This window comes from Poromitra crassiceps (assembly GCF_964638095.1).
Source record: "Poromitra crassiceps genome assembly, chromosome: 6".
In the NCBI taxonomy this organism is placed as follows: domain Eukaryota; kingdom Metazoa; phylum Chordata; class Actinopteri; order Beryciformes; family Melamphaidae; genus Poromitra; species Poromitra crassiceps.
This window is the reverse complement of record NC_139627.1, coordinates 45,661,930-45,674,970: the sequence shown is the minus strand read 5'-3', so window position 1 is coordinate 45,674,970 and position 13,041 is coordinate 45,661,930. Positions and strand designations below refer to the sequence as shown.

Sequence of the window (13,041 nt, the reverse complement as noted above, 5' to 3'; positions counted from 1 at the left end):
AAATAGATGAATTAATTAATTAATAACATAATTGCAGTGAGTGCCCTTTTTCTACAATGGGCATTACAGAAATGTGATAGAAGTGTAAACATGTAATCCTTAACATGTTACATGCCTGTTACGAATACCTTATGAAAACCCTACAAATAATGTTACCAAGGCAAAACTATGTCAAGCTAACTTTAAGTTATTGTGTGTGTAATATTTAAAATTGCCATTACAAGAATGTTGGAACAAAAACATATTTACCTCGCCTCCTTAAGTTTCTGTTCATAATGTCCTTCCAATTCAGCAATCCTGTGTTAAAAGAATCATAAATGGTTATTTTGGTTAAAAACCGATTCATTGTACTTCATAACATTATTGTCCACCATGAATGGGCGTAGTTCATTGATTTTGTTTTATTTTTATTTTTATTTTGGATTACCTCTCAGTTTCACACATTGAACACAGCATTATCAGACACCCACCTGTCTTGACATTCTTGTGCATTTTGTTGACACCAACGGCAAATTGACTTGAAATAAGGATCGCTCTCAGAGCTGTGTAAAGGAAATGGAAACAACAGGCCCGGCGCCACGAGGGGGCCTCAGGGGGCTTAGCCCCCTCAGTTCAATTTTCGGCCCCCTCACTTGAATTTTTTTTTTTTTTTTTTTAAAGAACAGTTAATCTATAAAGGCCAGTTAGGCAATGTTTGTACCTGACATGTTTAGGCTGCTGTTTCTGCAGTCTTCATCAAATTTGATCAGTTTAAGTTGATGTAGGCTACCCCCTGTAAACATAGCTCTGTTGTTTCAGAATTGGCAGGGAAGCGCTATTTGCTGTGCTTTGGTTGTCACAAGGTGTCAGAGATGTAGCTATTTATTAAATTTGAACCTATGAACCCTTGAACCTCTATTAATGCCTTAATCTGCTGCTGTGAAATAAATGTTTTATTTGATTTTGAATAGTAGTCTTTCTTGTGTTATTGCGCTTTTCAGAGGTTATTATGGTTAAAAAGTCCAGAAATAGGCACAGCGGGTATATAACCTATGTTTTACGATATAAAAATATCATATTAAAAAAAGAAAAAAAATAATCGAGAAAAAATAATAATAAATCAGCCCCCTCGCCAGTTATAACAGCCCCCTCAGTCATTTCATCCTGGCGCCGGCCCTTAACAATATTCAATAATGTGTATGATTGTGTGTGTGTGTGTGTGTGTGTGTGTGTGTGTGTGTGTGTGTGTGTGTGTGTGTGTGTGTGTGTGTGTGTGTGTGTGTCTGTGTGTGTGTGTCAGGCTTTACTGTTTGTGGTTGATTGATTATGCATTAATTAATTCATTAAGTTTCAAGTTTCCCTAGAGTTCCACATTGACTAAAGATTTTGTCATGGACTTAGGCTCAATCAGTGTCAATGAAAGAAATCCACTACTGTTTACTAAGTTCTGACAAAAAAAGTAACTAGTTTCAGTGTTTATCTCACCCATCAACTTCCATCGAATATGTAGGCTATAACAATCTTGTATTCAATAGTCAACAGCACACAGTAGATCTATTCAACAACAATAATAATAATGAATATTAGCCCAAGCCACCCAAAAAGTGCTGCATCTTTCACCTATGACAACAAAATGCCATTTTAAACCCCTATTTAAAAGCAGATAATAAGGTTAAGGGGTAATTTCAGAAACCTCTTGTGCAGCCATGTTATATCAGCTATATGTCATAGTAAGTGGCTGCATACAGTACCTTTCAGAGTCCGTCTGAGGATTTGTCTTGGAATCTGCAGGCACTTTAAGAAATCAACTGTTTAGTCAAGGTTTTTCCCTTGTTATCTTATCAACACATTTAATAATGTGAAGTCACTGAGAAATCTAGCCCCATTGGGACTAACACAACACATTGTGTGGGTGCACGTCCTGAGCCCCTTAAAAAACTTGAGTTTGACTCCGAGCACCCAAGGTTGTCAGACCAAATTTTGCCAATCTGAAAAGTCATTGAACCCAAATCATATTGTGTGAAAGTAAGATAACATAAGAAGCACTCTATATACAGTAAATCATATTATTTGTATTGATCCCTTTGGGGAAATTCAGGTGCCACAACATATAGATAACTTAGAGAAATGCAATATCATCATTCTAACTGCAGACTGCAGAGCCAGGGGGCCCAGATCCCCGCCCACCCTGTACAGTCTCAGACCCTGCGGGATGCATATTTGCGTTTGTGCCCACCTTCCATGAATCTGCCCAACTGCATACCCACTATTAAGCACCCCATGCATTAAGCATTCATGGTCAGGCATCAAAGCCGTCACAGTAGGCACCGTAGGGCTGCGCCGTAGGGCTGCGCCGTAGGGGATGCGCCATAGGGGATGCGCCGTAGAGATGCGCCGTAGAGATGCGCCGTAGGGCTGCGCCGTAGGGCTGCGCCGTAGGGCTCCGTCGGGCTGCGCCGTAGGGCTGCGCCGTAGGGCTGCGCCGTAGGGCTGCGCCACGGACGGCGAGCATGCGGCACAGCCCGCGTGCATGCGGCACAGTCCCCCGAAAATGTGATTTGATGCAGCTGACGTGAACACCGCAACTACACTATAGCCTAATGTAGATGGGGAGATAACAGGACAGAGTTATGACCAGTTACATGTATAAAGCTAGTTACATGTATAAAGTATGGACTACATTCTCTCCCTGGGCTAACTTCTAGTCACTGAAATCATAGAGAAGTCACACAATTTGTGCATTTTGCTGGGGATTCCCCTGTGACCCCCTCGTCAAGCTGAGGTTAGAGTATGTATGTCTAGCTGCTGCTGTCAGCAATGACCCAAGTCAAGGCTGATGTTGTAGCATGTTTCTCGCTTTAGGCTGACCGCCGGCCATTGCCGTCCAGCCAACCCTAACCCTAACTGTTTTTTTTTCTTAAGGGAGGGAACTCAAGACTGGCACCCATGCAGTGTTGTGGCAGTCCCAATGGGGCTAAGAGACATGCAGCGAATATGGTAGCAAATAAGCTCTACCTCCACTCTTGTGGAAAAGCTGCATGAAGAATTTGACAACTGCATCCACACATTTGGGGTTAGAAGAAAAAGCAAATGATAGCATTAAGGTTCATGCATTTTCAATTCACAAATAAGATAAACTGCCTACAGCACACAGGATATCTATTCATATTGGTTTATGATTCAGCAATGAAATAATACGTTTATGTCTATAAACGGGGTCAGCTCAATGTTCTCATGGTTCAGTGTTCCCAGGGTTCAATGTTCCCCAGGCCTAAATATGTGCTCTCCCAGGTTCAATATTCACAGGGTTCAATGTTCCCCAACTCTATCTATCTATATCTAACTCTATCTCTATCATGGAAACACCTAGAAACACCTGGAAAGTCCTGGAAAATCCTGAAAAGCACCTCATCCTGCCTATAGGCTACTGTAGCTTGTCATTCTTTCCCAGTGGAATGTAGCATTTGCCTTGTTTCTTAACATGGGAATGTACAGTAATGCACAAACATAATCACTGCATTATGTTGCATAATTACAGAGAATTACAGATATCATTAACTTAGCTCAGAAAATCAGAATGAGTCTTTGTATGGTGGACATGTTCAGGGAACATTCATGCAGGTGAACTTTGATCCCTGGGAAAATGAGTCCCTGACAACACGAAATATTTTGAGAAGTTTACTTAACCCTAATATTGTGCTAGAATGTACCTTTTGCTTTCCTGGGTCAGATTTGACCTTTTTTATTCACCACAAAACACTTCGAAAACAGTTTAGTTCTGTGTATCAAACCCAACCCAAACTATAGTTTGAGTTAGTTGAGTAAAATATTATCCACAGAACCACACAGACTTTTTATCATTCTCTGCCGGGTCCGATTTGACACAGAACTCCACAGATGTGACAACATGTGTAACAAAATGATAAAAAACAACAACAACAACAACAACAACAACAACAACAACAACAACAACAACAACAACAACAACAACAGTCTGTTGTGAGTGACACACATTGAGAATTGGTGATTGTGTGTCACAACACACAGACTGCAGTCAAGTTCAGACGTGTGAATCAAAATGCTGATAAGCAAACCTTTTGGGAAGAAGCCGCTGCCTCCTGTCGACGTTTTGTCCGGGTTATCCATCAAATTCTGAGTGATGACGTCTGTCTGAAAAAGGAGCATAACAAACATTTTGATCAAGCATCATACATATATCTTGTGCTGTTTGACAGAATAGTTTGTATCGGAATAGAATTACATCTTCAAACTATATGTGTCTGTCACTCCACTCAACAGTTGCTGCACCCTACAGACTTTTCGATGGTAGTTGTTGGAAGTTGGATTTTGTTTTTGCTACTCAATTAATATCCTCTTGCCTTTTTCTTATTGTTTCTAATGTAGATGCGTATTGAAATGTGTACTAGTCCTCAATCATATACATTCATACGTTTTAAACCACATAACTTTTGCTGATTTGCGCCTTCGGTCCACACGTACACTGCGTATACCGTGCCTATCTGACCCCCGAAACCCGAGAGCATGCATGACTCTGCAGCAGTTGGTCTATACTCCGAGGTTGCGTTGTATGTGGACGTGAGGGAATGCAGACTTTTGGAATTCCCCCTGTATATATTTCAAGTTCTGAAATACAAGTGTTGTTGTCGGGAGTGGACCCTCTCTCTCTCTCTCTTTCTCTCTCCTGCTATAGTAGGCTATATAGTGAACCGTGCTGCACTGTCAAATAAAATCATTGAAATTCCTATGCACAAAAGACTCTGCTTTCTGCCATGCACAGCACGCTGCATGCCCTGTCCAGTGTACAGTACGTGAATTGCAATTTGTCATTTTCAGGCGTGTAGGCTATAGACAGAACACACACACACACACACACACACACACACACACACACACACACACACACACACACACACACACACACACACAATTTTGCAATTACTGTGAAATATGCATGCACACGTACGTACGTACGTACGTACGTACGTACTGTACGCACGCACGCGCACACACACACACACACACACACACACACACACACACACACACACACACACACACACACAATTTTGCAATTACTGTGAAATATGCACGCACACGTACGTACGTACGTACGTACGTACGTACGTACTGTACGCACGCACGCGCACACACACACACACACACACACACACACACACACACACACACACACACACACACACACACACACAATTTGAAATATGTTTACTGTGAAATAACTGCAATATCTGCTCCAAGTCTCTTATATTGAATGAACTGTGCCATATCTGATAATACTATCTAAGTCTTTGTTTACAATCCTGTGTGGCTTATTTATACATACTGTACATACATTTCTTTCAAATATACTTTTCACACACTTATTATTGTATATACTAGTTAATGGAAATGTTTAAATGCACCCCTGTCCTTCGTTTTAGCCTGCATATGCCCTTTTCTGTGTGTGAGTACTTTGAGAGCAATACAAACCAGAATCAATTCCTTGTATGTAAATAATAAGTTTTATTACATACTTATACCAATAAAGATGATTCTCATTCTCATGGATAGAAATTATATCTGAGATGCTGCTGAAACTCATGTGTGGATGAGAGTGTTTCATTTTCAATATGCCAGCTAAGAATAAATCAGGTGTATGGCCTAACGTTCCAAGAATCTCCAATAGGGTTGGGGGGGGGGGTGTAATTTTAGCCTGCACGAAAACCTCGCAGGCTAAATACAAAGTGAAAGCAATGTTCCTCGCTATAAAGCACTGCTCCAGCTGCTCATTTAGATGTTTTATTTCGACATTGTTGAGCTAGACTAGCTTCTCCGACCATGGGCGACTCCTTCATCATAGCAATAGACTTCGGTACTGCCTACAGTGGATATGCGTTCAGTGTGTCACCCAGAGAGGCACAAATAGAACCCTCGGTGAAATCCTGGGGGAAAGAGCATGGATTTGACACCTTGAAGACTCCTACCTGCACACTTTTCAGTGAGGATGAAGAGTTCCTTAAGTTTGGTTATGATGCCAAAATGGCGTACACTAAAATGCGTAGCGACGAAGCAAAGAAAAACCTCCTCTTTGAAAACTTTAAGATGGCACTCTATGGAAAAGTGAGTAAAGAATGTTTTACATTTGTATGCCTCGTGAATGAAGGCAGAAATGTCCTATAATGCAGATTACATAAAAAAAACTTGTTATTGTTATTGTCTTGTTATTACTCACACATCAGAAGCAACTAGAAATTACGTTTATTTCAAAATGTAGTTGCCATGCTGCATTGCACCGTTTCAGGAGGGGGAAAAAGGTAAACTTACCTTTAGTCTGTCAAGTAAAAAAGAAAGAAGAGAATTGAATCAGAGTTGAGTAGTGGTTGAAGCTGGAAAATAGCTATTTCACTTTGGTTGCCTCGTGTTTATAACGGTGATTGAATCTCAGTATCTCACTTGATCCCAGGTGTCATATTCTCCAATGTTACTCAGTGCTCTAAAAATGGGTCATAGGCTATTTTGATGTCAGACCTTTGACTGACTCCTTGATCACCACACAATCATTTGGAAGCTAACCCATGGCACAGTGGTAGACACAACAACATGAGAATAGTGAAGCATCTTCCATCTGTTAACTCCTGGTTCAATCTGACTCAAATGTTTTGTGTGATGACTTTTACAAATCATGTTCCAGCTCTGAACTAACATCTTGTCAATCAATCGTCACCAGCAACTCAACAGGGATGTGATGATTGCAGCCACAAATGGCAAGTCGATGAGTGCCTTGAAGGTAATGATAGAAACCCTGCGCTACCTGAAGGATGATGCACTGAAAACCATCAGTGACAACACAGCTGGGAAGAAGTTCACCGCCTCTGATTTCACCTGGGTGCTGACTGTGCCTGCCATCTGGGACCCTTCTGCAAAGCAGTTCATGAGAGAAGCTGCAACTAAGGTAACGGCATTTAAAGTATCATTTATACTGTCATTTAAATTACTGTATTAAAATTATAATATTTTTTTCCAGAGGCCTACATAATTTCTTCCTCATAATAACAAGACGGTAACTTTTATTTCATTTCTAGGCTGGTATTGTGACTGAACACAAAGCAGACAAGTTGGTAATCGCACTTGAACCTGAGGCAGCCTCAGTCTGGTGTAAGAAGCTGCCATCTGATGGTTTCATACAGGTGGCAGAGAACGCTGACCAAAACACACTGGAGCAAACTCCTGGAACACAGTACATTGTTGTCGATTGTGGAGGTATGTGATTGCTGTTAACACATTCACTGCCAGCCATTTTTTTTTTACTGTAGGTAGGTTCTGCCAGAGGGTTTTTTTGAGGATTCTGGCTCATCTTTCAAGACCCGAGGATTCTTTTCTGCTAAGATTTTGTGAACACACAATATCTCAAAAGAACTAATAGAATGTGTGCTTTCTCTGTCTAAAAGAGTTAGTTTGTAGAGTTAGTAGTTATGTAAGCATTAGCAGTTGAATACAGCATGGTTTCAGCGTCAGAAAAATTATTCAGAGATAAACGGCTTTTTGTGAAATTCGATAGAACAGTCACTTTAACCATTCATTTTTGGCATCAGTAAGACCTAAACAATAGTTTTGAACAGTAATTTCCTCCATAACAGCAGGAAACTCCCCTCTGCTTCCAACTCCTCCCTCCGTGGGCGTCCTTCTTGGCTGCAGCGGCCGTGTCACAAGCTTGTCACCAGTCTCACTGCTTTGCTGCTGCTGTGCGGCTGTGCCTGCATGTCTGCGCGGCCGCTCTTTGAGGAAGTCTGGTTGGACTCGCTCGCTTCTTGGAGTTTTGGTTGAGAGCTTTGATGAAGCTTTTGCGATTCTGGTCATATTTATGCTGCGTGTTTCAAAGTGTGTTCCATCCGTAATCTATTATGCAAATTTGCAATCCCGCACTGCCAGCAATCAGCGCGAAAACGAAAGCGTTTTCGCCAATCCATTTTCATGAGAATGGCTTCGTCACACTGCTTTTTGCTTGCCTTCCTCCTTCCTTGTCGCCACTTAGTGGGTCGGTGGAATGGGTTGTACACGTTGTACACGTCCAATACTTATATAAGAGATGTAAAAGGGTTAGATGCACATCCCGTCGTTGGCAGTGAACGGTTGGATTTTTTTTGACGTATTAATACGTCATTGGCAGTGAACGTGTTAATACAAACTTTTTCCCCCTTATGCAGAGACACACTTTAAAATGTGGTTCCATTTGCACAGGCAACAGCAGCATACACAATTTTGCAAATTTGCTTGTTTCCCCCTTAAAATTTGATTTAGAATTTGATCTAGAATAATAATAGTACTTATCATGACCTCAAATGCTGTAGTTATAGTGCAGCCTTTTTGTCTTACAGGTGGAACTATTGACATAACTGTACATGAAGTGCTGGATGGGGGAGCCCTGAAGGAGCTGCACAAGGCCTCTGGGAATGACCTGGGAGGGCAAAATGTTGACAAAAAGTTCAAAGGTTTCCTCAAAGAAATATTCTCTGATGACCTCTGGGATGAGTATGAAAGAAGTTACCCCAGCGAGTGTCAGAAGATGATGTACAACTTCTCGGTTCTTAAATGTGTGGAAGAGGATGTGGAGATTTCCTGTCCGTATAACTTAGCAGAATTAGCTAAGAAAAGGCAAAACATAGAAATGTTCTTCCAGTCAGTGCAAGGTGCATCCTGGGATGATGGAGCCATCAAAATCTCAAAAGAGAAGATGAAGTCTTTCTTTGATGAGAGTCTTAGCGGGATCACTAAGAATCTCAGAGAAATCTTGAAGAACGATTTAAGAATTAAATACATTCTGTTAGTGGGGGGCTACGCGTCGAGCCAGATCCTGCGCCGACACATTACCAAGCAGTTTGGCAGCAGTCAGTGCAGCGTGTTGTGCCCTTTTAAGGCGCAGGAAGCAATCATGAAGGGAGCGGTCATGTTTGGAAGACATCCAGAGGTTGTGGCATCACGAAAAAGTGCCTTCACTTATGGGGTCGGTACGTGTATGAGGTTTGATGAGTCCGTGCACAAGGCAGAAAACAAGTTCTCCAACAACGAGGGTGACTGGTGCCGTCATATTTTCAAGAGACTGGTGGAAATTGATCAAGATGTGGGTTGGGATGAAACCAAAAACCACAACTTCAGTCCAATAGAAGCAGAACAGACGGCGGCAACGTTTCCTTTTTATCGCACAGAGAGAAAAGATCCCAAGTATGTGGATGAATGGGGAGTGGACCCAGTGGGTTCATTTGATGTCAGCATGCCTGACACTACACGTGGCGTCGCTCGCAAGATCAAATTAGAAATCAAGTTTGGCGCCACAGAAATACAAGCCACAGCCACTGACATCGATTCCAACTCAACAGGTTCTATCAAGATTGACTTCATGACTCAGGCCCCCCGGTGGCTCACCGAATAGAGCGTGTAGCCCGCCATCGGGCTTTAGTCCTCCTTGCAGCGTTGTGGGTTTGAATCTGGCCTCGTGTCCTCATTGGCTGCATGTGGAGTTTGCAAGGCCGGCACTGCTAATATCAGGAGAACGGCATAGCTCGTACAACGAAGTTGGCGTGCCTAACAGTCCAGAAAGGGGATATCGGCAGGGACTGACAAAGCAGATCTTTTTGCTCCGTTTTCCCACATTTAAGCTGTTTATTAGCATTTTTGTCAATTCTGCGCAGTTGTGGCGCGCATATTCACGGCTAGTTGTTAAATTGGATGAATTAGGATCTTTCACTTTCCTTCATATTATAATCATGTATTTTATAAGGTTGTTTATTTTTCATGGCTGTCATAGATGTATTTTAAACTGCTGAAATATTTTACAGTGAAACATCTGGTATTACACTTTGATGTTCCATGACATTAACCTAACTAATGATTATGAGCACAGTACTGTAGTACAGCATTCTCACAAGCATCTGTAGCATAACTGAAGTGGTTTTGTTCTTCATGTTCATCATACAGTTTGGTGTGTTACTTATGAAGGCCAAATACTTTGGAAGTAATTTTAATATTTATTTGTCATTCAATAAAGGATCATTTTTCTTTTTGAGTTGAAGACTGCCTTGGAACTCTCTTTTCATTGAAAGCCCAATCAGACCTGGGATGTGGGCGTGCATAAAAGATACACAGACAGACAGTATAGCTGGGGGACATTGAGCCCTGGGGACATTGAGCCTTGGGGACATTGAGCCCTGGGGACATTGAGCCCTGGGGACATTGGGATGACCCAATTATGACTAACATTATGGTTCACCCGCAAGCATGTAACATACATACATACATACATACCAGGGCCGTGCAGAGACCCTTAGAGGGGCAGGGGCTCAAAAGTTAAAAAAGGGCACAACACCGCGGTGCGGGGCGGTTTCACTGTTGCTGACCCGTCAGTCAGTCGGAGCTCAGAAGCTGGGCAGTGGGCAGGATGGCAAAGGCATGACCCGCCCATCTCTGCTTCTGATTGGCGCAGGAGATGAGGAGAGATGCAGGATAGTATAGACAAGCGAATGTGATTGGATCAACAACATTTGACGCTAGGCCAATCAGAGGCAGAGAAGGGCGGGTCATGCCTGGGAAGAAAATATTGTGCACGTCACAGAGACGCAAACAATTACTTACAGTAGCTTCCGGTTGAAAGGTCAACATTTGTTGCTACATGCTGAAAATGGCAAGTTGGATTGTTGGAAACTATTTTCCAAGGGCACTGCCGCTAAGTGCCGCCCATCACAATTCCACAATGGAGACCTGAGCCGCCAGACTCCTCTCACAGAAGGGAGGGGAGGCTGGCCAGCGAGACTATCTAATGGTAGACTGCAAACAATTGGGGCAAGAGCAGCTGAGAAGGTGGTTTTACCACAATCTATGCCGGCACTGTTATGTCCTGCTTGTAGGACACTGCTGCCTGGAAGAAATCCACACACACACACACACACACACACACACACACACACACACACACACACACACACACACACACACACACACACACACACACACACACACACACACACACACACACACACACACACACACACACACACACACACACACACACACACACACACACACACACACACACACACACACACACACCCCTTTTGTGATTTAAGGCCCACTTCGGATTGTTAAAACATTTCCGAGTGACCACCTTCCCATATAAATGAGCATTTAATTTAATTGCATTTAATTGGGAGATTTATGGGAATTCTTGAGCAGGTTTAGAAGATCACTGGCTTTAATCACCCAGTTCTAGATTCAAATTCCCCTTTTCTCTCCATATTATTATCCATTGTGACTGTCTCCTAAACTTTGTGACCAAACAGCTCCGCCCACCTTCCCCAAGGGCCCTTTGGAGGCCCAGGTGGGCTCCCAACCAAGCAGTGGTGTGCAGTCATGTCAATCAATCAAATATTGCAGCTTTGTCACACCCCCTCAGAGTCTGACTCTGACTGTCACTCCCCTGCAGTCTGACTCTGACTGTCACGCCCCCTCAGAGTCTGTCACGCCCCCTCAGAGTCTGACTCTGTCACGCCCCCTCAGAGTCTGACTCTGCATAAGTCTAGTGATTAACCCAGCCCACCCATTAAAAAGGGGGATAATAGCACATCAAATTAGGAAAGGATGATACAGAAAATATGCCCCCCCCCGTCTGTGTGCATGTGTTGTGCGTGTGTGTGTGTGTGTGTGTGTGTACAGGGGATGGTAAATGGACTGCATTTATATAGCGCTTTTATCCAAAGCGCTTTACAATGTGCCTACATTCACCCATTCACACACCGAAGGCGGCCAGCTGCCACGCAGGGTGCTGGCACACCATCGGGAGCAATTTGGGGTTCAGTGTCTTGCCCAAGGACACTTCGACATGTGGACTGGAGGAGCCGGGGATCGAACCACCGACCTTCTGGTTGGTGGACGACGCGCTCTACCTCCTGAGCCACAGCCGCCCCAATGGGGGATGATTTTTTTTAAATAACTCCAGGCCAAAGAGCAGCCATTTAGAGTAAACTAGATGATTTTGAGAGGTAATCTGCGAGCTGCACGAAAACCAAGATGGCAGCAGCTAAAAATGCCAGAGGCTTCAGAATGTGAGTTCGCGAACCAATGCGTGACATCACACACACACACACCCCATCCATCTATTTTGCTGTCTATGGGGCAAACCACGCTTGTTCACCAAGTTCCAGAGAGATTTTCTCTGAATGTTGCTTTTGGGAGTACGAACACTCAAATATGCACATCTTTTTCAGCTATTTTCAGATTTCCGTGTATGACACATCATTTGAAAGCGTATAATCTGCACTTTCATAATCTGTAAAAAGGGAGGCACAGAGTGGATTCCGAGCAGCCAAATATGACGAGTCCAGCTTCCACTTGTGATGCCCTTTGAGCACCAAATGCCACCAATCAAATATCTTGGCCCAGAATCCAGTCAGTGAAGGACAGAACCAGAAGGCGTGAGCGTGAGACAATGTGCCTCTGACACTTGACACCTGTCACACAGTGGCGAGACAGAAGGGCAAATCTTGTGCAACCTGTTTAGGACAGTGACGATGGTGAATATCTTTCAACTGGATCAGCAGGGGTCTGCTATTAACTGAGTGTGTCCCATGCAATTTTATAGTTCAATGCCCAGTTCCCCCTGCCAACTCTCTCTCATTTTCACAGTGTGGAGGCCGTAGATTAGAACAACTGTCAAACAAACATACAGGTGTCTATTCTGTTGTTTGTAGTACAACATATTCTCCAGAGGAGGGCAGCACAGCACAGCTCTCTTGATGACATTTGACGCTAGGCCAATCAGAGGCAGAGAAGGGCGGGTCATGCCTGGGAAGAAAATATTGTGCACGTCACAGAGACGCAAACAATTACTTACAGTAGCTTCCGGTTGAAAGGTCAACATTTGTTGCTACATGCTGAAAATGGCAAGTTGGATTGTTGGAAACTATTTTCCAAGGGCACTGCCGCTAAGTGCCGCCCATCACAATTCCACAATGGAGCCAGAGGCTTCAGAATGTGAGTTCGCGAACCAATGCGTGA

General features: G+C 43.2%; 1 protein-coding gene across 1 annotated transcript; it reads left to right on the top strand.

Annotated features, from left to right (window-relative positions):
- Nucleotides 1–5,835: 5,835 nt before the first annotated feature.
- On the top strand, nt 5,836–11,551 carry LOC310777925 (heat shock 70 kDa protein 12A-like; the record flags this gene model as incomplete). The annotated part of the gene is made up of 6 exons (XM_083638269.1): nt 5,836–6,117; nt 6,725–6,949; nt 7,080–7,257; nt 8,373–9,371; nt 11,328–11,365; nt 11,471–11,551. 6 exons carry the CDS (start codon nt 5,836–5,838, stop codon nt 11,549–11,551), a joined length of 1,803 nt encoding a protein of 600 aa, XP_083494395.1.
- Nucleotides 11,552–13,041: the final 1,490 nt, after the last annotated feature.